The sequence below is a fragment of the Macaca nemestrina genome, chromosome 18, assembly GCF_043159975.1.
Source record: "Macaca nemestrina isolate mMacNem1 chromosome 18, mMacNem.hap1, whole genome shotgun sequence".
Taxonomy (NCBI): domain Eukaryota; kingdom Metazoa; phylum Chordata; class Mammalia; order Primates; family Cercopithecidae; genus Macaca; species Macaca nemestrina.
In genome coordinates, this window is record NC_092142.1 from 29,180,091 (window position 1) to 29,206,795 (window position 26,705).

At 46.3% G+C, this 26,705-nt stretch overlaps 1 protein-coding gene across 5 annotated transcripts in view; it reads left to right on the plus strand.

Moving 5' to 3' along the window:
- The first annotated feature begins 1,075 nt into the window (after window positions 1–1,075).
- Window positions 1,076–26,705, plus strand: part of LOC105482963 (integrin subunit alpha M) — an 80,488-nt gene continuing 54,858 nt past the window's right edge. For 4 of the 5 annotated variants that reach the window (XM_011743478.3, XM_011743479.3, XM_011743480.3 and 1 more), the window contains exons 1-12: window positions 1,076–1,204; window positions 2,866–2,971; window positions 6,627–6,730; window positions 7,044–7,114; window positions 7,263–7,380; window positions 12,174–12,298; window positions 13,061–13,206; window positions 14,566–14,719; window positions 16,766–16,916; window positions 17,886–17,959; window positions 18,138–18,267; window positions 19,168–19,310. In XM_011743478.3, coding sequence (XP_011741780.2) covers window positions 1,177–1,204; window positions 2,866–2,971; window positions 6,627–6,730; window positions 7,044–7,114; window positions 7,263–7,380; window positions 12,174–12,298; window positions 13,061–13,206; window positions 14,566–14,719; window positions 16,766–16,916; window positions 17,886–17,959; window positions 18,138–18,267; window positions 19,168–19,310 — 1,350 coding nt within the window. In that variant the 5' untranslated portion in view covers window positions 1,076–1,176. Of the gene's footprint in view, window positions 1,205–2,865; window positions 2,972–6,626; window positions 6,731–7,043; window positions 7,115–7,262; window positions 7,381–12,173; window positions 12,299–13,060; window positions 13,207–14,565; window positions 14,720–16,765; window positions 16,917–17,885; window positions 17,960–18,137; window positions 18,268–19,167; window positions 19,311–26,705 lie in introns of those variants that run through there. The other variant, XM_011743482.3, reaches the window with a different exon arrangement.

The following is a 26,705-nucleotide window of genomic DNA, read 5'->3' on the forward strand; positions in this document are numbered from 1 at the left end:
TAGTTCCAGCTACTCAGAAGGCTGAGGTAGGAGGATCACTTGAGCCCAGGAGGTTAATTGAAGCTGCAGTGAGCTGTGATTATACCACTGCACTCCAGCCTGGGCAGCAGAGCTACACTCTGTCTCTGAAAAAAGCACAAAATAATACTTAAAAAGCACAAGGTGTGCCTGTACTTGAGTTGTCCTTGTATGGCTACAAATGAGGACTGCTCTGGCTGAAGGGCGCTCCCATTTCCATGGGCTGAACGAGAGACATTTTGCAAAGTGTGTTTCCAGGAAGACACAGAGTTTGACCTCCTACACTTGTCTGATCGGTATTAATGTTTGCTTATTTATTTATTTTGAGACAGGGTCTCACTGTGCCACCTGGGCTGGAGTGCAGTGGCATTATTGGGGCTCACTGCAGTCTCAAACTCCTGGGCTCAAACAATCCTCCTGCCTGAGCCTCCTGAGTAGCTAGGACTACAGGCACGTGCCACCATGCCTGGCTAATTTTTTAAATGTATTTTTTTGGTAGAGACGGGGTCTCGCTCTGTTGCCCAGGCTGGAGTGCAGTGGTGTGATCATAGCTCACTGCAGCCTGGACCTCAGGCTCAAGTAATTCTCCCGCCTCAGCCTCTCGAGTAGCAGAGGATACAGGTGCGCACCACTGTGCCCAGCTAATTAAAAATATTTTTTTGTAGAGACAGGGTCTCTCTGTGTTGCCCAGGCTGGTTTCAAACTCCCAGGCTCAAGCAATCCTCTTGCCTTGGCCTCCCAAAGTGCTGGCATTAACAGGCATGAGCCACTGCGCCTGGCCCGTATTAATGTTTAGAACATGAATTCCAGGAGGCAGGCTAAGTCTATTCAGCTTGTTCATATGCTTTGGCCAACCCAAGAAACGAGTATGTGACAAATGGCACCTTTTGGATAGTGGTAGTGACTTTGATGGTTTGAGCCAGGAAGCTGGGGAGGAAGGGTGGGCAGGCTGTGGGCAGTGCTGGGAGGACTGGGAGGAAGACCAGGCAGGGCTGTGTGGTCACTGAGCCTCCGCCCTCTTCCTTTGAATCTCTGATAGACTTCTGCCTCCTACTTCTCCTTTTCTGCCCTTCCTTGCTTTGGCAGCTTCCTTGGGGTTCCTCAGTGGCGCCTGCAACCCCCGGTTCACCTCCTTCCAGGTTCTGGCTCCTTCCAGCCATGGCTCTCAGAGTCCTTCTGTTAACAGGTGCATGGGGGTGGGGTGGGGGACTCTGGGTGAGGAGGAGGGGAACTTTTGGGTCTGTCATAAAGAGAGGGCCCAGAGTATGTAGGATTCAGTCTGGGGAGAGGCAAAGGGGATTGGGGAAGGAGAAAGGGTTCAAGAAGAAGCAGGGAGAACAGCTAGACCCAGACAGGCTGGCCAGGGAAGCCTGGATGAATGACCACATTCATGGACTGTGCAAGGCTGCTTGGTTGGTCCTTGCTTCACAGATGAGGAGACGGAGGCCCAGAGAGGAGAAGTGACATGGCCCAGGGTGCACAGCAAGTGTGAGACCCCCTTCCTGAGTACTTCCTCCTGGATCCCCTCTCACCATCTTCACTTTGCCTCCGGTTCCATTTTCCAAGGACCCGGGTGCAAATGTTTGTTGAATGACTGATGAATCAAAACGATTTGAGTTTGTTTCCTTTTATGCTTGTATGTTGTGGAAAATGAAATTCTCCACAAAAGGGAAGGAAATGCTTGAGAGCTGCATAGGAAGGAAATTATCTAATTGAGAATGCATAGAAACTTCACTGTTGGGCAAATCATCATTGTGGTGACACTGGGGGAAGAGACCATTTGGGTGCTCAGAAGGGAGGCTGGAATTCAGAGCGGGACTGGACATACCCCATGATGGTGGTTCTTAGGTCAGGAGTCAGCGAACAGTGGCCTGGGGGCCCGATATGGCCCACCACCTGTTTTTGCACAACCTGCCAGCCAGAGGTTGAAGATGAACACTGACAATCGATTTGATCATAGGGAGCACCACCCCCAAAGAATTCTATTTGTCCCATTCATAAACCTGTATTACGAACAAATTGTACGTAATCATTATGTTTGGAATTTCCCTAATGACAAATTTGTGGACAAGTATTTTCTGTCTTGTTGTATGAGTACTTGTGCAACATATTCTATCAGCCTCTTGGCCTGCAAAACCTAAAATTTACTATCTGGCTGTTATAGAAAAAGTGTGCTAATCCCTGCCCCAGGCTATCAGAGCTGTACCTGGGAGGCAGACATCTGGGTGCTGGGTTAGTTAGGGTGACCGAATGGACGGGAAGGGGAATGGAGCAGGAAGATATGATGCTATCTCTTTTTTTTTTTTGATACAGGGTTTTGCTCTGTTGCCCAGGCTGGAGTGCAGTGGCATGATCATGGTTCACTGCAGCCTTGACCTCCTGGGTTCAAGCAATCCTCCCACCTCAGCCTCCTAAGTAGCTGGGACTACACGCACGTACCACTACACCTGGCTAATTTTTTATTTTTTGTAGAGATGGGGGTCTCACTGTATTGCCTAGGCTGGTGTTAAACTCCTGAGCCCAGGTGATGCTTCCACATCAGCCTCTTAAATTATTGGGATAACAAGCATGAGCCACCACGGCCAGCCATTGCTTTCTTTTAAATTATTATTATTATCATTTTTTTTGTGTGTGTGTGTATGTGTTTTATTTTGAGATAGGGTATCTCTCTGTTGCCCAGGCTGGAGTGCAGTGGCACAATCAGGGCTCACTGCAGCCTCAACTTCCTGGGCTCAAGTGATCCTCCTGCCTCAGCCTTCTAAAGTGCTAGGACTACAGACGTGTGCCCCTGCCCCTGGCTGGCATGCTACTTTCCTCTGTTTCACTCTTCCCCCATTCTCCCTTTAGCCTTGACCTTATGTCATGGGTTCAACCTGGACACTGAAAACGTAATGACCTTCCAAGAGAACGCAAAGGGCTTCGGGCAGAGCGTGGTCCAGCTTCAGGGATCCAGGTGAGACCCTCAGATGGAGCCCCCTTTCTCAGTGCTTTCTCTCCGAGACTTACATACCTGAAAAAAATCAGCGATTTCATTGAGTGATATTTTTGAATAGATAAATCAATTCAAAAGATACAATAAATTTATCTTTTGAATTTACAGTGTTCTAAATTCAAAAGATGCAAAAGGGTATAAGAGTAAAACTCTCTTCCTCACTCCCTTCCCCCAGTTCCCTTCCCAGGAGGGACCTGACGAATGGTTTCTTGTGTGTTGCTTTGGGGAGACTCTGTGTGTACATAACACATACACGTCCCTCCCTCAGCCAACACACCATGTGTAGCACACATTGTACTGCAATTAAGGCCTGCCTGCAGGCTGCTGCCTATTTTTGTGAATAAATTTTATTGAAAACAACCCCGTTCACTTGTCACTTACTGTTTATTGCACCCCCCGCCTCCCTCCCTCCCTTCCTTCCTACCTTCCTCCCGCCCTCTCTCATTCCCTGCTTCCCTCTTTCCCTCCTTCCCTCCCTTCCCTCTTGCCCTTCTCTCCCTTCCCTCCCTCCCTCCTTTCCTTCCTTCCTTCCTTCCTTCCTTCCTTCCTTCCTTCCTTCCTTCCTTCCTTCCTTCCTTCCTTCCTTCCTTCCTTCCTTCCTTCCTTCCTTCCGTTTCTTTATTTCTTTCCTTTCTGACATGGTCTTGCTCTGTCACTCAGCCTGCAGTGCACTGGTGCAATCATAGCTCACTGTAGACTCAAACTCCTGGGCTGAAGCAATCCTCCCACCTTACCCTCCCGAGTAGCTGGGACTACAGGCATGTGCCACCACACCTAGCTAATTTTTTGATTTTTTTGTATAGACGAGGTCTCACTCTTGCCCAATCTGGTCTCAAACTCCTGGCCTCAAGTCATCCTCTTGCTTGGGCCTCCCAACTTGCTGGGATGATAGGCGTAAACCACTGTGCCTGGCTATGGCCACTTTTGAGCTGTAATAGCAGAATCCAGGAGCTGTGATAGAGACTGTATGCAACCCGAAGCCTAAAACATTTACCTTTACAGAAATAGTATTTGTGGAGGCGATAGTACCTTTCCAGAAGAAGGGGGCTGGTCTCTGCTCTTTGCTTTATCTCCCATAATACAGCCTGGTGATTTGACCAGATAAGTCCATTAATTCCATGTTATGCTTGCATTGCATGCCATAAATTTGGAGGTACTATAATTTACTTTTTTTTTTTTTTTAGAGACTCGCTCTGTTGCCCAGGCTGGAGTGCAGTGGCACGATCTTGGCTCACTGCAACTTCTGCCTCCTGGGTTCAAGCAATTCTCCTGCCTCAGCCTCCTGAGTAGCTGGGATTACAGGTTCCTGCCACCACACCCAGCTAATTTTTGTATTTTTGTAGAGATGGGGTTTCACCATGTTGGCCAGGTTGATCTTGAACTCCTGAGCTCAGGTGATCCACCTGCCTTGGCCTCCCAAAGTGCTGGGATTACAGGCGTGAGCCACTGCACTTGGCTTGTAATCCCCTTTTACATTACATTAGATCTCTTGTTAATGAACATTTAGATTGTTTCCAAACTTTTGCTCTATGAACAATGCTGTCATTCTGCACATGTGCAAGCCTATTTGGAAGTAAAGGCTAGGACTGGGATTGTGGTATCCAGGGGTGCATGAGCACGTGCAATTTTGATAGATTTTTCCAGATCACCCTCTACAGAAGTGGCAACAATTTACACTCACACCAGAAGTTCATGAAAATACCTACCTCCTCATACTCCCTCACTCATTTGTCAACTCAGTGTGCTATCAAACTTACTGATCTCTGCAAATTGAGTAGGTGAGAAGTGGTATCTTAATTTAGCTTTAAATTGCTTCTTTTTTTTTTATGAGAGAGGTATTTTCTATGAACATGTTTTTCTTATCTGTTGGCCATTTTTCAATTTTTTTTTTTTTTTTTTTACTAGTTTGTACAAGCTTTGAGTACACTGAAGAAAGTAGTCTGGGGTATGAGTTGTGAATCTCTCTTTGTGCAGTATTTTTCTTTTGAATATGCTTATGGTAGTTTATCACATACAGAAATTTATTTATTTATTTATTTATTTATTTATTTATTTATTTATTTATTGGGACAGAGTCTCGCTCTGTCGCCCGGGCTGGAGTGCAGTGGAGTGATCTCAGCTCACTGCAACCTCCGCCTCCTGGGTTCAAGCGATTCTCCTGCCTCAGCCTTCCCGAGTAGCTGGGACTACAGGCACGTGCCATCACACCTGACTAATTTTTTGTATTTTTAGTAGAGACGGGGTTTCACCATGTTGGCCAGGATGGTCTCAATCTCCTGACCTCATGATCCACCCGCCTTGGCCTCCCGAAGTGCAGGGATTACATGTATGAGCCACCATGCCCGGTCCAGAAATTTATTTAAAATGACTGTGTGGAGGCCGGGCGCAGTGGCTCACGCCTGTAATCCCAGCATTTTGGGAGGCCGAGCTGGGCTGGTCGCTTGAAGCCAGGAGTTCAAGACCAGCCTGGCCAACATAGCGAAACCTTATATCTACTAAAAATACACAAATTAGCCAACCATGGTGGCACACACCTGTAATCCCAGCTACTCAGGATGCTGAGACAGGAGAAACGCTTGAACCCGGGAGGTGGAGGTTGCAGCAGTGAGCCGAGATCACATCACTGTACTCCAGCCTGGGTGATGGAGTGAAAATCTGTCTCAAAGAAAGAAAATAAATAAAAATAAAAATAAATGAAATGACTGTGTGGGCCGGGTCCAGTGGCTCATGCCTGTAATTCCAGCACTTTGGGAGACTGAGGTGGGAGGATTACTTGAGCCCAGGAGGCAGAGGCTGCAGTGAGCTATGATTATGCCACTGGACTCCATCTTGGGCAACAGGGTGAGACCCTGTCTCAAAAAAGAAAAAAAAGAAAAAAAAAAGTTGTCCTGGGACTGCAGGTGTGTACCACCACACCTAGCTAATTTTTAAAAACCTTTTTGTAGAGATGGGGTCTCGCTATGTTACTCAGGCTAGTTTCAAACTCCTGGCCTCAAGTGATGCTCCCACCTCAACCACCCAAGTTGCTGGGATTACAGGCATGAGCCATGGTGCCCAGCTTGAATTGACCTATTTTTACTTTTAAAATTTATTCATTTATTTTTTGGGACAGAGTCTTGCCCTGTCGCCCAGGCTGGAGTGCAGTGGTGCTATTTCGGCTCACTGCAACCTCTGCCTCCTGGGTTCAAGCAATTCTCTTGCCTCAGCCTCCCGTTTAGCTGGGATTACAGGTACGCACCACCACACCTGGCTAATTTTTTGTATTTTTAGTAGAGACGGAGTTTCACCATGTTGCCCAGGCTGATCTTGAACTCCTGAGCTCAGGCCATCCGCTCCCCTCGGCCTCCCCGAGTGCTGGGATTACAAGCATGAGCCACCGCGCCTGGCCCTATTTTTACATGACTTCTGGTTTTTGTGTCATTCTTAGGAAGACCTTTTCTCATTCTGAGTCTTAACATTTTCCCATTTTTTTTCTTTACTAATTCTTCCTCCTAGTCATGGGAATTCAGGAATCTGGGTATGGGCCCCCACCTTCCTCTGGGTGGCAGAACTTCTTCTGTGGTCTCCTTCTCTCCCCACATGTCGGAGTTTTCTCTATTTCCACTTCTCCCCACAGGGTGGTGGTTGGAGCCCCCCAGGAGATAGTGGCTGCCAACCAAACGGGCAGCCTCTACCAGTGTGATTACAGCATAGGCTCATGCGAGCCCATCCGCCTGCAGAGTGAGTCACCGCCCCGCCGGGCCAGGACTGGGATTCCCCCTGTGAACACAAAGGGACTTGCCAGGCACTCCTGTGTGCTGGAGGATCTGTGGTGGGGGCACAGGTGTGTGCCCCCCTACCCTCTCCTCTGCCTGCAGTCTCTCCCCTAGACATCCCCAGGCAATCCCTCCATGTTCCTTTCTTTCCCAAGATCTAGGATCCCCCTTCACTGTCAGACCTCCTTGTCTCCCGCATGGAGGTGATCCCTGCCCAGCTCTTCCACAGCCTTCTCTGTCCCCCCCGAGGGTGACCTTGCCCATATCTGTCCCCGCAGTCCCCGAGGAGGCTGTGAACATGTCCCTGGGCCTGTCCCTGGCAGCCACCACCAGCCCCCCCCAGCTGCTGGTGAGTGGCCCTGGATCAGAGGAGCATCCTAATGGGGGTGTTTGGGGGCCCATGCATGGTGGGGCAGGGGGTCTTGTGGAGGGTGGAGGTGCTGGGGTACAAGGACAGGAAGCAGGGGCAGCCCCTTCCACTGGCTCCTGCCCCCTAGGCCTGTGGCCCCACCATGCACCAGACTTGCAGTGAGAACACGTATGTGAAAGGGCTCTGCTTCCTGTTTGGATCCAACCTACGGCAGCAGCCCCAGAAGTTCCCAGGGACCCTCCGAGGTGCGTTGCATTTGGCAGAGGGAACAGATGGGCAGCAAAAGACCAGGGGAGGGGGCAGGACTGAGGTGACATCTGCTCAAGGTCTGGGCTCTGGGTGCAGAAGGGTAGGGGAAGTGGGTCCCATTGGAGAGGGAGGCTAAGGAGGTGCTAGGGTCTTGTACTTTAGGAAAACTCCTTGGCTAGGCACAGTGGCTCACACCTGCAATCCCAACACTTTGGGAGCCCAGGAGTTTGAGATCAGCCCGGGCAATGTAGCGAGACCCTGTCTCTAAAAAAAAAGAAAAAAAATTAGCTGAGTGTGGTGATGACCACCTGTAGTCTTAGCTATTTGGAGGCCAACGTGGGAAGATTGCTTGAGGCCAGGAGTTCAAGACAAGCCTGGACAACATAGGGAGACTCCTGTCTCTACAAAAAAAAAAAAAAAAAAAAATTAGCTAGGTGTGGTGGCACACACCTGCAGTTCCAGCTACTCAGGAGGATCACTCGAGCCTGGGAAGTTGAAGCTGCAGTAAGCTATGATTGCACCATTGTACTCCAACCTGGCTGACAGAGCAAGACCCTGTCTTTAAAAAATAAGTCCAGGTCACACTGCAGAGGAGGGAATGGCGCAAGGTGTCATTGGCAGGAGGTGGGAATCTTGGGAACCATCTTGAGGGGCTGCCTTCCAGACCCCTGTTCCCCAAACCTCCATTAATTGAGATTCTGAACGACTGTATGGACCTTTTTTTTTTTTTTTTTGAAGCAGAATCTCGCTCTGTCACCCAGGTTGGAGTGCAGTGGCACTATCTCAGCTTACTGCAACCTCTGCCTCCAGGGTTCAAGCGATTCTCCTGCTCCATCTTCCCAAGTAGCTGGGATTACAGGTGCCTGCCACCACGCCCGCCTAATTTTTGTATTTTTAGCAGAGATGGGATTTCACCATGTTGGCCAGGCTGGTCTTGAACTCCTGAGCTCTGGTGATCTGCCCACCTCGGCTTCCCAAAGTGCTGGGAATGAGCCAGGGAATGAGTGGTGGGCATGAGCCACTGTGCCTGGTCAGGGTGCATGGATCTTTCCAGTTGCTTTTTCCCACTGCTTTGTTCAATGGCTCTGCCATCTTTTTGCTTGTCTTCATGTTGATTCTGGCACCATAGGCGAATGTTTCTCCCTTGCATGTTTTTCTTTTTTTTCTTTCTCAAGCCCTGTTCCTCTATACTTCACCCTCCACAGATAATCCTCCTTCCTCCACAGAGAAAACAAAAGCTTCAGGCATGGACTCCCTCCACTTTCCCCTTCTCTTATTTTATCTTAATAAACAGTTTTCCAGTCTTCACTGGAATTTGTTAGACAAATTCGGAAAGAGCTATAACGTTGCACTTTCTCCTTTTTCTCAAATTTCCATAATGACAGCACTCCTGGCAGTGACTCACTGGTTTTAGAGGAAGACCTGTCTCTCCTCCGTTTCATGACTAAATTCTTCCATCTGGACTTTTGAGAGTCTCTCATGTACCAACTAAGGTGATCACCTGTCTTCCTTTTTTCTTTTTCTTTCCTTTTTCTTTTTGAGACAGGGTCTCGCTCTGTCACCCAAGCTGGAGTGCAGTGGCACAATCTCAGCTCACTGCAGCCTCTGCCTCTCAGGCTCAAGAAATTCTTGTGCCTCAGCCTCCGGAGTATCTGGGATCACAGGTGTGCATATACTGATTTTTGTATTTTTTGTAGAGATGGGGTTTCACCTTGTTGCCCAGGCTGGTCTCAAATTCCTGGTCTCAAGAGATCTTCCCATCTCAGCCTCCCACAGTGCTGGGATCACAGGTGTGAGCCACTGTGCCTGGCCCAGCATCTCTTGAATCACTTGTTTTCTCTCTAGGACATTTAACTTCTCCCTTCCTCTGGTTGTAAACATTCTCATTCTACCTGTATCTGAAAAACGATCAACCACCACAATTGATAGCCATGAAAATGATCTTCTGTCTTCTAATCTCCTCCTCATCTCCTGCCATCTCTCCCCACCCTCACCACCCAAACTTCCTGAGTGCATTCTCTTCACCCCTGGCTGGCCTCCACCTCCCTCTCCACCTAGGGGCACTGGGTTCCGGGTTCTCTTTTCACCCACGTGTTCTTCTTTCCTGAAATCACCCAGTTCTGTGGCTTCAGCTAACACCTCTACCTCTTTAGACCTCACTCTCAGGGTTCAAGACTACTTCTTTAAAAATGTTTTCATTTATTAAAAAATATATAACACATACACTTGGTTCAAAATTCGAAAGGGTGTGGTAGCTCACACCTGTAATCCCAGCACTTTGGGAGGTCAGGTTAGGAGCATTGTTTGAGGCCGGGAGTTTGATACCAGCCTAGACAACATAATGAGACACCATCTCTACAAAAAAAAAAAAAAAAAAAAAATTTAGCCAGATATGATGGCGTGTGCTTGTGGTCTTAATTATTCAGGAGGCCTCCCAAAGTGCTGGGGTTACAGGCATGAGCCACTGTGCCCTGCCAGTCTTTCTGAAATACAAAACAAATAATCTCACTTCCTTTTCTAAGAACCTTCCGTGGCTCCCCATTGCCTACAGATAAAGTCAAACTCCTTATTGGAGTAGAGAGGCCCTTGCCCGCTGTTCTTTGCTTGATGCCACCACTGGGTTTCCATTGCCGTCACATACGTTTGCCCCTGTAGTGCTGTTTCCATCGAACGGCATTCCTGGATTCTGCCAGAATCCTTTTGAGGCCCTTGTCCCATGTATCAGTAGGAGTCTCAGCTGGGACCAAAAGCACATTCCAGTAATGTAACTGCCCAAGGGGTTCTCCTTGCCTGCTGCCTAGACAGAGCCGATTCATCAAGACAGCAGAATTGCAATAGAGAAAGAGTAATTCACACAGAGCCGGCTGTGCAGGGGACCAGAGTTTTATTATCAACTCAAATCAATCTCCCTGACATTTGGGGAGCAGAGTTTTTAAGGATAACTTGGTGGGTGGGGGGACCCAGCAAGCCGGGAGTACTGATTGGTCAGGGATGAAATCATCAGGAGTCGGAGCTGTCTTCTTGGGTTCAGTCGGTTCCTGGGTGGGGGCCACAAGATCAGATGAGCCAGTTTATTGATCTGGGCAGTGCCAGCTGATCCGTCAAGTGCAAGGTCTGCAAAATATCTCAAGTGCTGATTTTAGGAGCAGTTTAGGGAGGGTCAGAATCTTGTACCCTCCAGCTGCATGACTCCTAAACCATAATTTCTAATCTTGTGACTAATGTTAGTCCTACAAAGGCAATCTAGTCCCCAGGCAAGAAGGAGGTCTGCTTTGGAAAAGAGCTGTTACGATCTTTGTTTAAACTATAAACTATAAACTAAGTTTCTCCCAAAGTTAGTTCAGCCTACACCCAGGAATGAACAAGGACAGCTTGGAGGTTAGAAGCAAGATGGAGTCGGTTAGGTTAGATCTCTTTCACTGTCTCCGCCATAATTTTGCAAAGGCAGTTTCAGTAAGATTTATTTACAAAGAGGGGGGTTTATTTATAAAGGGAATAATTATAAAACTGTGAGAGATCTAAGGGAGCCATCAGGGACTTTGCAAGCCTTGGGCAAGCAGGTCTATTTTCACCCCTGGGCTTATAGGGTTGAGGGGAGGGAGAGCTCACCAGGGTCCGGAGAGAGTCATGTGGGGCTGGCCTCCTTCTGGGGAACAGTTGGTCTTTTGTGAAGGACATAGCTGTGCCCAAGCAACCTCAATGGGAGAACACCCGGACCTCACTGTCCTCCTCCCTCCAGTCTTCTGTTGAGCCCCCTCATCCACCAAATCCAATGGGAATCCAGAGGGCAACAGAGTCCTGGTGATGGGGTCCCTGCAGGTTGACCTCCCAGGCCACAGAGCTGAGTGGCAATGGGTAGAAAGTGGATTTGGGGATGGGGCAGAAGGCAGAGGAGCACATTCCACATTGCTTTATGTGTGTGTGTCATTCTCTTTTCTAGAATCTATTCCTTTTATATATCTGGCAAATCAATCCTTCCTTCCTTCCTTCCTTCCTTCCTTCCTTCCTTCCTTCCTTCCTTCCTTCCTTCCTTCCTTCCTTCCTTCCTTCCTTCTTTCCTTCTTCCTTTCTTCCTTTCTTTTTTCTTTTCTTTCTTCTTTCTTTTCTTTCTTTCTTGTCTTGCTCTGTGACCCAGGCTGGAGTGCAGTGGTGCGATCTCAGCAACTTTTTGTATTTTTAATAGAGATGGGGTTTCACCATGTCAGCCAGGCTGGTCTCGAATTCCTGATCTCAAGTGATTCACCTACCTCAGCCTCCCAAAGTGCTGGGATTACAGGTGCGAGCCACTGTGCCCAGCTGGCAAGTTATTTCCTGTTCTTCAAGATCCAGTCAAACATCACCACATTCCCTGATTCCCTTGGGCAGAATTAATGAAAATTTTCCATACTACTTTGCCCTTGTTTGTTTACTTACTTATTTATTTTTTAGAGACAAGGTCTTTCTCTGTGGCCCAGGCTGGAGTGCAATGGCGTGATCAGAGCTCACTGCAGCCTCAACCTTTTGGGCTGAAATGATCCCCCACCCTCAGCCTCCTGAGGAACTGGGACTACAGGCATGTGCCACTGTGCCCGGCTAATTTTTAACATATATGTATATATGTTACAAAATACATATATATTTTATAGAGACCCCATCTCTATAATATATATGTTTGTATATATTATATAACATATATTTTATAGAGACGGGGTCCCATATCCTCATTGTTCAGCAGAGAGCTGACATACAAAAAAGCCCAAAACACCAAGTGTCAAATTACTTGATTCATACTCTTTTTCCCCTTCCTCAGGGTGTCCTGAACAGGACATCGCCTTCTTGATTGACGGCTCTGGTAGCATCAACCCACGTGAATTTCAGCAGATGAAGGATTTTGTCTCGATCATGATGGAGCAATTAAAAAAGTCCAAAACCTTGGTGAGGGCCCATGGGTAGGTTAGGGAAGAGCTCACACAGGGCTGGAAGATACATAGCAACCGGGCCACCATGTTCTCCTCCCAGTTCAACTGCAGACATTGCCAAATTGACAGTCGATTGTGGTTTGCCTTCCTGAGTCTCTTTTCTGCTCCGTTGGATGCAGTCTCAGCATTCTTTCGCCTTTTATAAAGCGGGCAGCTCTAATTGTTAAGGGTTGGCATGGCAGATGGAGCCCACATGTCATTGCTGGCTGAGTTCTATTTTCATTTTTATTTTTTATTTTTTTGAGACAGAGTCTTGCTCTGTCTCTCAGGCTAGAGTGCAGCGGTGCAATCTCGGCTCACTGCAACCTCCGCCTCCCGGGTTCAAGCAATTCTCTTGCCTCAGCCTCCCGAGTAGCAGGGATTACAGGCGCGTGCCACCATGCCTGGCTAGTTTTTGTATTTTTAGTAGAGATGGGGTTTCACCATTTTGGCCAGGCTGGTCTTGACCTCCTGACCCCAGGTGATCCACCTGCCTCGGCCTCCCAAAGTGCTGGGATTACAGGTGTGAGCCACTGCTCCTGGCCGCTGGCCGTCTTCTAGTATTGAGGAGAGATGGGAGCTGCTGGCAGCTCTCTGTCCTGGTGAGGCAGGGGATTAGGGGCAGTGCAGAGGAGGAATTTGGAGACTGGAGTGTTTAAGATCTTTGTGGAGCTTGCTGGGAGATGTCTGAGAGGTGGGGGCACCTTCTCCAGCATCACACCAGCCACCCCCTCCGCAGTTCTCTTTGATGCAGTACTCCGAAGAATTCTGGACTCACTTTACCTTCGAAGAGTTCCAGCGCAACCCTAACCCGAGATCACTGGTGAACTCAATAACGCAGCTGTATGGGCGGACACACACGGCCACGGCCATCCGCAAAGTGGTGTAAGCTTCCCCTTTTCGCTTAGGATGGAGGGAGGAGGAGACACTTTTAGTTGGGCTTTGATGGATGAAGGGAGCCGTTCAGACAAGGGTAGTAGAGGATGCTCCCCCACGGGCAGAGGTGGGGAGGAGGGGCTGTGCGTGGTGTATTCATCAAAGGACAAGTCGTTGAGTGAAAAGTGGGAGTGGAGTGGGGAAGTGAGAAAAAGTGTCTGGAGGGAGGCTAGAAAGATCGGCTCAGGCCAGGGAACCAAAGGCGGCTTTACAACCCGTGGTGAGACATCACCATGTCTCATTTTGGGAAGTTCGCTCTGATTCTGGGGTGTGTGTAGAGGCAAGGATGGGGTTGGGACAGAAGTACAAGAAGCACTGTAGCGTCCTAGAGGCACTGGGGAGCTGGTGCAGTGCTGTGGGAGAGGTTTCCTGAAGGCCAATTAAGTGTATATATACATATATTTATTTATTTATTTATTTATTTATTTATTTATTTATTTATTTTTTGAGACAGAGCAGGCTGGAGTGCAGTGGCCTGATCTCTGCTCAGTGCAACTTCTACCTCCTGGGTTCAAGCAATTCTCCTGCCTCAGCCTCCCGAGTAGCTGGGATTACAGGCGCTCACCACCACCATCAGCTAATTTTTGTATTTTTAGTAGAGACGGGGTTTCTCCATGTTGACGAGGCTGGTCTTGAACTCCTGACCTCAGGTGATTCACCTGACTCGGCCTCCCATAGTGCTGGGATTACAGGCGTCAGCCATAAATATATATATTTTTTAAAATTCAAAAGTAATAATACTCAGTTGAAAACCCCAAATTATGTGAAAGTATAAAAACAAAAACCGTGAAGGCTTCCTTTCCCTTCCCTGCTGCTTTTCCAGGTCCTGGGGCAGTTGCATCTCAGTGCTAAGTCTCAGGGGAGACGGAGCCCCTCCGAGGCCTCAGCCAGCTGTATCTGTGTCTGGGACTCTGCTGACATTTCCTTTCTGACGTTAATAGCATCTCTGGCTAGGTGCGGGGGCTCACACCTGTAATGTCAGCACTTTGGGAGGCTGAGGTGGGAGGATCACATGAGTCTAAGAGTTCGAGACCAATTGGCAACATAGTGAGACTCTATCTCTAAAAAGATAAAAAAATAAACCAGGTGTGGTGGTACATGCCTGTAGTCCCTGCTACTCAGGAGGCTGAGGCAGGAGAATCGCTTGAACCCAGGAGTCCAAGTCTGCAGTAAGCTATGATTGTGTCTCTGCACTCCAGCCTGGACAACAGAGTGAGTGTCTATTTCTTAAAAAAAAAAAAAAAAAAAAAAAAAAATTAGCATGTCATCTGCTTGCATTTGACTTTGTCCCTCCTCTTTCCTGCACAGACGAGAACTGTTTAACGTCAACCAGGGAGCCCGAAAGAATGCCCGTAAGATCCTAGTTGTCATCACAGATGGAGAAAAGTTTGGCGATCCATTGGGATATGAGGACGTCATTCCTGAGGCAGACAGAGAGGGAGTCATTCGCTACGTCATTGGGGTATGGAATGCCGCTCTCAGGGTGATGCTTCTGTGGAGGGTTTCTATGTGGGTCCATCCTCCAATTTGCAAATATTAATAAAATCAAAGTGACATGAGAGCTATTGCTAGCTCATATACACCATATCAGCTATCTGTTGCCACATCAATGCTGTGTAATAAACTATCCCAAAATTCAACAGCTTAAAATAATAAGTAAGCCTGTGGGTCAGCTGGCCAAGAGTTCTGGTTTCAATGGCCTTCCTCAGCCATTAGCTGCAGGTTGGCAGGCTGCTCTGCTGATCTTGGCCAGGCTCTCTCTGCTTCTGAGGGTTGCCAGCTATGTCATCTGCTGGACCTGATGGCCTTGGGTGGAACCACTAGGGTGACTTGGCCCTTTGGCAACCTGGCTCTCATTCTCCAGGGCTAGCCTGGGCATGTCCTCATGGTGAAAACGGGAGCAAGAGAACAGTGGAGATGTTGCAAGTGCTTTTTCATGCCTCTGCATCATGTTTGATAACATCCATGGGTGTCATGAGCGGTGCAAGGTTAGAGATAACTAGGTCCATGCAGGTTGGTGTCTTTCTGCAACATCAGGCTTTCGTTGATCCTATTTCAATCACAAATGCCACGAGCTGCATGGAATTCCCAAGGAGGCAGTTCTCCTTAGTGCATCCTGTTCACTCGGACACTCTGGCTCAAGCCACCCACGAATCAGTCAATACTGCAAACTGTATATAATAGTATACTTAATCAATATATAAAAGTTATAGGTTGAACATTCCACAGCAAACAAAGTAACGTTTGACATTAGAAGAAAAAGAAAGAGGAGAAAGGATGAATGAAAAGGACTCCTGGTCTGGGCCCAAGGGTCCTAGTCACATTAATCTTGCAAGGCAGAATCTTTGATGCGGCAGAGTCCTCGGCGGCAAATGCCAGGCTCTCATCACAAGCGACTGTGAGGTGTGAGTTCCAACGGCTGCTTTGAACTGCTGAAGGCTAGATTTCTTCTAGTCACAGAGCCCTCTGGTGAGAACAGACAGGGAAGAATGTGCTTGTTTGTGTCCTTATCTGGTTGGATGTAGTCTTTATTTGTTTATGTATTTATTTATCTGTTTGTTTATTTATTTATTTATTTATTTTGAGACTGAGTCTCGCTCTATCGCTCAGGCTGGGGTGCAGTGGCATGATCTTGGTTCACTGCAACCTCCACCTCCTGAGTTCAAGCAATTCTTGTGCCTCAGCCTCCTGAGTAGCTGGGACTACAGACATGCACCACCATGCCTAGCAAATTTTTTTTTTTTTTTTTTGTATTCTTGGTAGAGATGGGGTTTCACTATGTTGACCAGGTTGGTCTTGAACTTCTGACCTCAAGTGATCCGACCGCCTTGGCCTTCCAAAGTGTGCGATTATAGGAATAAGCCACCGTACCTGGCCTATTTAAAAAATTTGTTTAAAACAACCTTATCCTTGTTGGCAAAGTGCCCTGTGAAATATACAATGCAGCCTTTTTCTAAGATGGAGTTAGTTATGTCAAGGGTGCTCTATATACAATGGGCTAAAGCAAGACTCATGCCTGAGCCCAGAGGTAATGAAGTGGGCAGATGACTCCACCAAGAGCAGGAGGGCACAGCAGAGCGCTAGGGAAAAAGGCCTGGACACAGGAAGAGGCAAGGAGTCAGGATCATCAGTGTAATCAAACTACGACAGCACGTGTGTGACACAGAAAGCGATATAACCATGGATACATGCCTTGGCATGTAGGAAATACCTTCATATAAAGACAAAGCCTCACCTTCCTCTAGGCGGAGGTCAGCTCCACACCAGGAGACGTGGCCACAGCACATGGATCAGCAGCTGGGTTTCTGCCCCAACTTGCTTCCTTAGCACAGTGCCTTGTGCAGTGTACAACCTGCCCAACTATACCTGGCAACCCTGTCTCAGGGACCTTCTGATGCATTTCCTCACTTGATGAATAATGGTTCAGACTAGTCTCCTGCAGAATTGTCTTTGTCAGATGATACTGCTACCCTCAGATCATGGCTTGGCCTCTGTTCCTTGGTAACAGGTGGGAGATGCCTTCCGCAGTTCGAAATCCCGCCAAGAGCTTAATACCATCGCATCCAAGCCACCTCGTGATCACGTGTTCCAGGTGAATAACTTTGAGGCTCTGAAGACCATTCAGAAGCAGCTTCAGGAGAAGATCTTTGCGATCGAGGGTGAGTCAGGCATCTGTGTTCCCAGAGCAGCTCCTTAGGCAGCCTCCCACCCCAGAACACATAGTCCCCTCTAGAATCCAGACCTTCCTAACCCTTGGTATCCCCCAGCATCAACTCTCTCCACTTCCTTCAGCTCTCAGTCCCAGCCTCACTTGGTTAATTCCTTTGAAGTCAAAGAATCCATACTTTTACCTCTAATTTTGCAAATCTTGGCTATAGGCTGGTAAATTGGAGTATGGGGGAGTCAAATCCCACCCAGTATTTTAACAGAAATTTGGATGTGTTGCCAGCAGTCGTCTGTTTGGTTCACTATTATATCCCAATTGCCTAGAATAGTGCCTGGTACTCAGAAGGTGCTCAGTAAATGTTTGTTGAATAAAAGGAATTTAGAAATTGGGGGATTTCATATACAGTCTGGGTTTATGGTTTATCTTGAAAAACTGGAAGATTAGACACTTTGAAGACCTTGAAGGCAGCATTCCCACTTGGCAGGAAGTGGCTGGAGGTGAATGGCTGTCACCCTTCTAAGAGGGACATATGCTGTCCAGCTTGACACAGATCCCGTCGGAGTCTCCTTTTGTCTGGCCACCAGAGCATTTGGGTTTTCAGTACCTATTCTAGGTTCTTCTGCTTTCTTTTCTTTTCTTTTTCTTTTTTTAGAGACTGAGTCTTGGTCTATTGCCCAGGCTGCAGTGGAGTGGTGCGATCTCGGCTCACCGCAACCTCTGCCTCCCAGCTTCAAGTGATTCTCCTGCCTCTGCCTCCCGAATAGCTGGGATTATGGGCGCATACCACCACGCCCAGTTAATTTTTGTATTTTTAGTAGAGACGGGGTTTCAACATATTGGCCAGACTGGTCTCTAACTCCTGACCTCAAGTGATCTGCCCATCTCAGCCTCCCATTATAGGCGTGAGCCACCGTGCCCAGCCTTCTGCTTTCTTTAATGTAGAAAGTTCTCCTCTTCACAGGTACTCAGACAGGAAGTACCAGCTCCTTTGAGCATGAGATGTCTCAGGAAGGCTTCAGTGCTGCCATCACGTCTGTAAGTGGCCCTTCATTAAATTGCGGGGGTGGGGCAGGGGGTAGCAAAAAGAAGAGATAGGAGAGATGCAGGAGTTTGGGGACTCTTCTCTGTGATAGGTACTTGGGAGGTAGCTCTGTGAGGGGCAGCGGTGGTCCCTTCTTCCTTCCTCATCAACCCTGTTCTACCTCTTTCCCAGAACGGCCCCTTGCTGAGCACTGTGGGGAGCTATGACTGGGCTGGTGGAGCCTTTCTATATACATCAAATGAGAAAAGCACCTTCATCAACATGACCAGAGTGGATTCAGACATGAATGATGCTTACTTGGGTAAGTGGGGAGGGCAAGGGTTGCTCTAAGAAGGGGTCAGGATTTGGCATAAGTCAACTAGCATAGATGTCTGGGTCTTTCATAGGTTCTTGGGATAGCTTTAAAGACAGAAACTTCAATTTTTTTTTGTTTGTTTTTGAGGTGGAGTTTCTTTCTTGTCTCCCAGGCTGTAGTGCAATGGCACAATCTCGGCTTACTACAACCTCTGCCTCCTGGGCTCAAGCGATTCTCCTACTTCAGCCTCCCGAGTAGCTGATGTTACAAGAATGCACCACCACCGCTGGCTAATTTTTTTTTTTTTTTTTTTTTTTGAGATGGGGTTTCGCTCTTGTTGCCCAGGCTGGAGTGCAATGGCGCGATCTTGGCTCACCACAACCTCTGCCTCCCAGGTTCAAGCGATTCTCCTGCCTCAGCCTCCTGAGTAGCTAGAATTACAGGCATGTGCCACCACGCTTGGCTGATTTTGTATTTTTAGTAGAGACGGGATTTCTCCATGTTAGTCAGCCTGGTCGCGAACTCCCAACCTCAGGTGATCCACCTGCTTTGGCCTCCCAAAGTGCTTGAATTACAGGCGTGAGCCACCGTGCCCGGCCTTTTTTTGTATTTTTAGTAGAGACCGGGTTTCACCATGTTGGCCAGGCTGGTCTGGAACTCCTGACCTCAGGTGATCCGCCTGCCTCAGACTCCCAAAGTGCTGGGATTACAGGTGTAAGCCACCTCACCCGGCCAGAAACTTCTAAATTGAATTGTAATTATGTTCATAAAGAGAAATATAGTGTAGGGATCAGTTACCCCAACACAGCAAGCATGGGGCTGCCCCATTGCCTACTCAAGGAGTGGGTCTGCATGGTGGAGGAGGGGTCAGGGAATGCACTTCACTTCTCAGACCCCCACCTTCAGGTTATGCTGCCACCGTCATCTTGCGGAACCGAGTGCAAAACCTGGTTCTGGGGGCACCTCGATATCAGCACATCGGCCTGGTGGCGATGTTCAGGCAGAACACTGGCATGTGGGAGTCCAACGCCAATGTCAAGGGCACCCAGGTGAGTGTGGTTTGTGGAGCATGAATGTGCAAACAGAGGTGCCCTGGGGGCTTAGAGATTCCAGGAGGGGCATTCAGATGACATGCATGGCCCTCTGGTAAAGGAGCCTTTGGAGGCTGTGAGCTGGGAAGTTGTGGGATCAGCTTAGCATTTGAGAAAGCTGTGTCCTCAGCTTTTTAACAATGATAAATAACAATGCTTGCCTGTACAGAGCTCTCTATGGGTCTTCCTGTACTCAGAGCTGGTATTCAACCCATATATAACCAGGATAGCCCTGTTAGTTAATAAAATATTGAACTAATTCCGTATTCATTGATAAATGGTGGATTCTCCCTCAGCCATGCACTGTGGTGCTTCCCCAGTCTCTGTGGGCTTCCCCGTGATCCAACAACTATGAGGTCAGGCAGGACACTTCACAGACCCTCTAGGATCTGCTCCAGCCATGCCCCTGCTCAGTACCTGTGCAGCCCCAGATGTTCATTATTTTGAATATCACCCCTGCAAAAGCAGCATGGTCACATATTATGTGGGAACTAGTGAGTGAGGCAAAACTCTGTAGTCAAAATCATTCTTGCAAATTCCTGAAATAGGACTGCACCCATGATATGGTGTCTATAGTTTTTCATTTTATTTTTATTTTTTTAATTATACTTTAAGTTCTAGGGTACATGTGCACAACGTGCAGGTTTGTTACATATATATACATGTGCCATGTTGGTGTGCTGCACCCATTAACTTGTCATTTACGTTAGGTATATCTCCTAATGCTATCCCTCCCCAGTCTCCCCACCCCACGACAGGCCCTGGTGTGTGATGTTCCCCACCCTGTATCCAAGTGTTCTCATTGTTCAATTCCCACCTGTGAATGAGAACATGTGGTGTTTGGTTCTCTGTCCTTGCAATAGTTTGCTCATAATGATGGTTTCCAGCTTCATCCATGTCCCTACAAAGGACATGAACTCATCCTTTTTTATGGCTGCATAGTATTCCATGGTTTATATGTGCCATATTTTCTTAATCCAGTCTATCATTGATGGACATTTGGGTTGGTTCCAAGTCTTTGCTATTGTAAATAGCACCACAATAAACATATGTGTGCATGTGTCTTTATAGCAGCATGATTTATAATCCTTTGGGTATATACCCAGTAATGGATCAAATGGTATTTTTAGTTCTAGATCCTTGAGGAATCGCCACACTGTCTTCCACAATGGTTGAACTAGTTTACAGTCCCACCAACAGTGTAAAGCATTCCTATTTCTCCACATCCTCTCCAGCGCCTGTTGTTTCTTGACTTTTTAATGATCGCCATTCTAACTGGTGTGAGACAGTATCTCATTGTGGTTTTGATCTGCATTTCTCTGATGGCCAGTGATGATGAGCATTTTTTCATGTGTCTATTGGCTGCATAAATGTCTTCTTTTGAGAAGTGTCTGTTCATATCCTTTGCCCACTTTTTGGTGGGGTTGTTTGATTTTTTTCTTTTGAATTTGTTTAAGTTCTTTGTAGATTCTGGATATTAGCCCTTTGTCAGATGGGTAGATTGTAAAAGTTTTCTCCCATTCTGTAGGTTGCCTGTTCACTCTGATGGTAGTTTCTTTTGCTGTGCAGAAGCTCTTTAGTTTAATTAGATCCCATTTGTCAATTTTGGCTTTTGTTGCCATTTCTTTTGGTGTTTTAGTCATGAAGTCCTCGCCCATGCCTGTGTCCTAAATGGTATTGCCTAGGTTTCCTTCTAGGGTTTTTATGGTTTTCGGTCTAACATTTAAATCTTTAATCCATCTTGAATTAATTTTTGTATAAGGTGTAAGGAAGGGATCCAGTTTTGGCTTTCCACATATGGCTAGCGAGTTTTCCCAGCACCATTTATTAAATAGGGAATGCTTTCCCCATTGCTTGTTTTTGTCAGGTTTGTCAAAGATCAGATGGTTGTAGATGTGTGGTATTATTTCTGAGGGCTCTGTTCTGTTTCATGGTCTATATCTCTGTTTTGGTACCAGTACCATGCTGTTTTGGTTATCGTAGCCTTATAGTATAGTTTGAAGTCAGGTAGCATGATGCCTCCAGCTTTGTTCTTTTGGCTGAGGATTGTCTTGGCAATGCAGGCTCTTTTTTGGTTCCATATGAACTTTAAAGTAGTTTTTTCCAATTCTGTGAAGAAAGTCATTGGTAGCTTAATGAGGATGGCATTGAATCTATAAATTACCTTGGGCAGTATGGTCATTTTCATGATATTGATTCTTCCTATTCATGAGCATGGAATGTTCTTCCATTTGTTTGTGTCCTCTTTTATTTTGTTGAGCTGTGGTTTGTAGTTCTCCTTGAAGAGGTCCTTCACATCCCTTGTAAGTTGGATTCCTAGGTATTTTGTTCTCTTTGAAGCAATTGTGAATGGGAGTTCACTCATGATTTGGCTCTCTGTTTGTCTGTTATTGATGTGTAGGAATTCTTGTGATTTTTGCACATTGATTTTGTATCCTGAGACTTTGCTGAAGTTGTTTATCAGCTTAAGGAAATTTTGGGCTGAGATAATGGGGTTTTCTAAATATACAATCATGTCATCTGCAAACAGGGACTATTTGACTTCCTCTTTTCCTAATTGAATACCCTTTATTTCTTTCTCCTGCCTGATTGCCCTGGCCAGAACTTCCAACACTATGTTGAATAGGAGTGGTGAGAGAGGGCGTCTCTGTCTTGTGCCAGTTTTCAAAGGGAATGCTTCCAGTTTTTGCCCATTCAGTATGATATTGGCTGTAGGTTTGTCATAAATAGCTGTTATTATTTTGAGATACATCCCGTTAATACCTAGTTTATTGAGAGTTTTTAGCATGAAGGGCTGTTGAATTTTGTCAAAGGCCTTTTCTGCATCTATTGATATAATCATGTGGTTTTTGTCTTTGGTTCTGTTTATATGGTGGATTATGTTTATTGATTTTCGTATGTTGAACCAGTCTTGCATCCCAGGGATGAAGACAACTTGATCATAGTGGATAAGCTTTTTGATGTGCTGCTGGATTCAGTTTGCCGGTAAATTATTGAGGAATTTTGCATCGATGTTCTTCAGGGATATTGGTCTAAAATTCTCTTTTGTGTGTGTGTGTCTCTGCCAGGCTTTGGTATCAGGATGATGCTGGCCTCAAAAAATAGTGAGTTAGGGAGGATTCCCTCTTTTTCTATTGATTGGAATAGTTTCAGAAGGAATGGAACCAGTTCCTCTTTGTACCTCTGGTAGAATTCAGCTATGAATCCGCCTGGTCCTGGAATTTTTTTGGTTGGTAGGCTATTAATTATTGCCTCAATTTCAGAGCCTGTTATTGGTCTATTCAGGGATTCAACTTCTTTCTGGTTTAGTCTTGGGAGGGTGTATGTGTCCAGGAATTTATCAGTTTCTTCCAGATTTTCTAGTTTATTTGCATAGAGGTGTTTATTGTATTCTCTGATGGTAGTTTGCATTTCTGTGGGGTCGGTGGTAATATCCCCTTTATCATTTTTTATTGCATCTATTTGATTATTCTCTCTTTTCTTCTTTATTAGTCTTGCTAGTGGTCTATCAATTTTGTTGATCTTTTCAAAAAACCAGCTCCTGGGTTCATTGATGTTTTGAAGGTTTTTTTGTGTCTCTATCTCCTTCAGTTCTGTTCTGATCTTAGTTATTTCTTGCCATCTGCTAGCTTTTGAATATGTTTGCTCTTGCTTCTCTAGTTCTTTTAATTGTGATGTTAGCATGTCAATTTTAGATCTTTCCTGCTTTCTCTTGTGGGCATTTAGTGCTATACATTTCCCTCTACACACTGCTTTAAATGTGTCCCAGAGATTCTGGTATGTTGTGTCTTTGTTCTCATTGGTTTCAAAGAACATGTTTATTTCTGCCTTCATTTCATTAGGTATCTAGTAGTAATTCAGGAGCAGGTTGTTCAGTTTCCATGTAGTTGAGCGGTTTTGAGTGAGTTTCTTAATCCTGAGTTCTAGTTTGAGTGCACTGTGGTCTGAGAGACAGTTTGTTATAATTTCTGTTCTTTTATATTTGCTGAGGAGTGCTTTACTTCCAACTATATGGTCAATTTTGGAATAAGTGCGATGTGGTGCTGAGAAGAATGTATATTCTGTTGATTTGGGGTGGAGAGTTCTGTAGATGCATATTAGGTCTGCTTGGTGCAGAGCTGAGTTCAATTCCCGGATATCCTTATTAACTTTCTGTCTCATTGATCTGTCTAATGTTGACAGTGGGGTGTTAAAGTCTCCCATTATTATTGTGTGGGAGTCTAAGTCTCTTTGTAGGTCTCTAAGGACTTGCTTTATGAATCTGGGTGCTCCTGTATTGGGTGCATATATATATATATATAGATATAGATATAGATATAGATATAGATATAGATATATATATGATAGTTAACTCTTTTTGTTGAATTGATCCCTTTACCATTATGTAATGGTCTTCTTTGTCTCTTTTGGTCCTTGTTGGTTTAAAGTCTGTTTTATCAGAGACTAGGATTGCAACCCCTGCTTTTTTTTGTTTTCCGTTTGCTTGGTAGATCTTCCTCCACCCCTTAATTTTGAGCCTATGTGTGTCTCTGCATGGGAGATAGGTCTCCTGAATACAGCACACTGATGGGTCTTGATTCTTTATTCAATTTGCCAGTCTGTATCCTTTAATTGGAGCATTTAGCCCATTTACATTTAAGGTTAATATTGTTATGTGTGAATTTGATCCTGTCATTATGATGTTAGCTGGTTATTTTGCTCATTAGTTGATGCAGTTTCTTCCTAGCATCGATGGTCTTTACAATTTGGTATGTTTTTGCAGTGGCTGGTACTGGTTTTTCCTTTCCATGTTTAGTGCTTCCTTCAGGACCTCTTGTAAGGCAGGCCTGGTGGTGACAAACTCAGCATTTGCTTGTCTGTAAAGGATTTTATTTCTCCTTCACTTATGAAGCTTAGTTTGGCTGGATATGAAATTCTGGGTTGAAAATTATTTCCTTTAAGAATGCTGAATATTGGCACCCTCTCTCTTCTGGCTTGTAGAGTTTCTGCTGAGAGATCCGCTGTTAGTCTGATGGACTTCCTTTTGTGGGTAACCCAACCTTTCTCTCTGGCTGCCCTTAACATTTTTTCCTTCATTTCAACTTTGGTGAATCTGACAATTATGTGTCTTGGAGTTGCTCTTCTCAAGGAGTATCTTTGTGGCATTCTCTGTATTTCCTGAATTTGAATGTTGGCCTGCCTTGCTAGGCTGGGGAAGTTCTCCTGGGTAATATCCTGAAGAGTGTTTTCCAACTTGGTTCCATTCTCTCCGTCACTTTCAAGTACACCAATCAGACGTAGATTTGGTCTTTTCATATAGTCCCATATTTCTTGGAGGCTTTGTTCATTTCTTTTTACTCTTTTTTCTCTAAACTTCTCTTTTCACTTCATTTCATTCATTTGATCTTGAATCACTGATACCCTTTCTTCCACTTGATTGAATCGGCTACTAAAGCTTGTGCATGCATCACGTAATTCTTGTGCCAAGGTTTTCAGCTCCATCAGGTCATGTAGGGTCTTCTCTATGCTGTTTATTCTAGTTAGCCTTTCATCTGATCTTTTTTCAAGGTTTTTTGCTTCCTTGTGATGGGTTTGAACATCTTCCTTTCGCTCAGAGAAGTTTGTTATTACCGATCGTCTGAAGGCTTCTTCTCTCAACTTGTCAAAGTCATTCTCTGTCCAGCTTTGTTCCATTGCTGGTGAGGAGCTGCGTTCCTTTGGAGAAGAGGCACTATGATTTTTAAAATTTTCAGATTTTCTGCTCTGGTTTCTCCCCATCTTTGTAGTTTTATCTACCTTTGGTCTTTGATGATGGTGACGTACAGATGGGGTTTTGGTGTGGATGTCCTTTCTGTTTGTTAGTTTTCCTTCTAACAGTCAGGACCCTCAGCTGCAGGTCTGTTGGAGTTTGCTGGAGGTCCACTCCAGACCCTGTTTTCCTGGGTTTCACCAGCAGAGGCTGCAGAACAGCAAATATTGCAGAATGGCAGATGTTGCTGCCTGATCCTTCCTCTGGAAGCTGTGCCTTAGAGGGGCACCCAGCCGTATGAGGTGTAAGTCAGCCCCTACTAGGAGGTGCCTCCCAGTTAGGCTACTCAGGGGTCAGGGACCCACTTGAGGAGGCAGTCTGTCCATTCTCAGATCTCAAACTCCATCCTGGGAGAACCGCTACTCTCTTCAAAGCTGTCAGACAGGGACTTTTAAGTCTGCAGAAGTTTCTGCTGCCTTTTGTTCAGCTATGCGCTGCCCTTAGAGGTGGAGTCTACAGAGGCAGGCAGGCCTCCTTGAGCTGTGGTGGGCTTCACCCAGTTCGAGATCCCAGGCTGCTTTGTTTACCTACTCAAGCCTCAGCAATGGCAGACGCCCCTTCCCCAGCCTCACTGCCACCTTGCAGTTCAATCTCAGACTGCTGTGCTAGCTGTGAGTGAAGCTCTGTGGGCATGGGACCCTCCGAGCCAGGTGCAGGATATAATCTCCTGGTGTGCCGTTTGCTAAGACCATTGGAATAGTTAAGTATTAGGGGGGAGTGTCCTGATTTTCTGCATACCATCTGTCATGGCTTCCCTTGGCTAGGAAAGGGAATTCCCTGACCCCTTGCACTCCCCGGGTGAGGCGATGCCCTGCCTTGCTTTGGCTCATGCTCCATGGGTTGCACCTACTGTCTGACAAACCCCAGTGAGATGAACCCAGTACCTCAGTTGGAAATGCAGAAATCACCCATCTTCTACATCACTCACGCTGTTAGCTGTAGACTGGAGCTGTTCCTGTTCAGCCATCTTGGAAGCTCCTCTGCCTGTAGTTCTTTAAAAAAAAAAAAATTTCAGGCGGGGCATGGTGGCTTATGCCTGTAATCCTAGTGTAGCAGGACAAGCCATAGACAAAACCCCTCAGACACCGAGTTAAAGAAGGAAGGGCTTTATTCAGCTGGGAGCTTAATCAAGACTCATGTCTCCAAAAACTGAGCTCCCTGAGTGAGCAATTTCTGTTCCTTTTAAGGGCTCACAACTCTAAGGGGGTCCACATGAGGGGGTTGTGATCAATTGAGCAAGCAGGGGGTATGTGACTGGGGGCTGCAAGTACCAGTAATCAAAATGGAACAGAACAGGACAGGGATTTTCACAATGCTTTTCCATACCATGTCTGGAATCTATAGATAACATAACTGGTTAGGTCAGGGGTCGAACTTTAACCAGACCCAGGACCCAGTGCTGGGCTGTCCACCTGTGGATTTCATTTCTGCCTTTTAGTTTTTACTTCTTCTTTCTTTGGAGGCAGAAATTGGGCATAAGACAATATGAGGGGTGGTCTCCTCCCTTATTCCCCTGCGTTGAGACTCTCACTCAATAGTGGGAGTTCTCACTTTTATTCCCACTA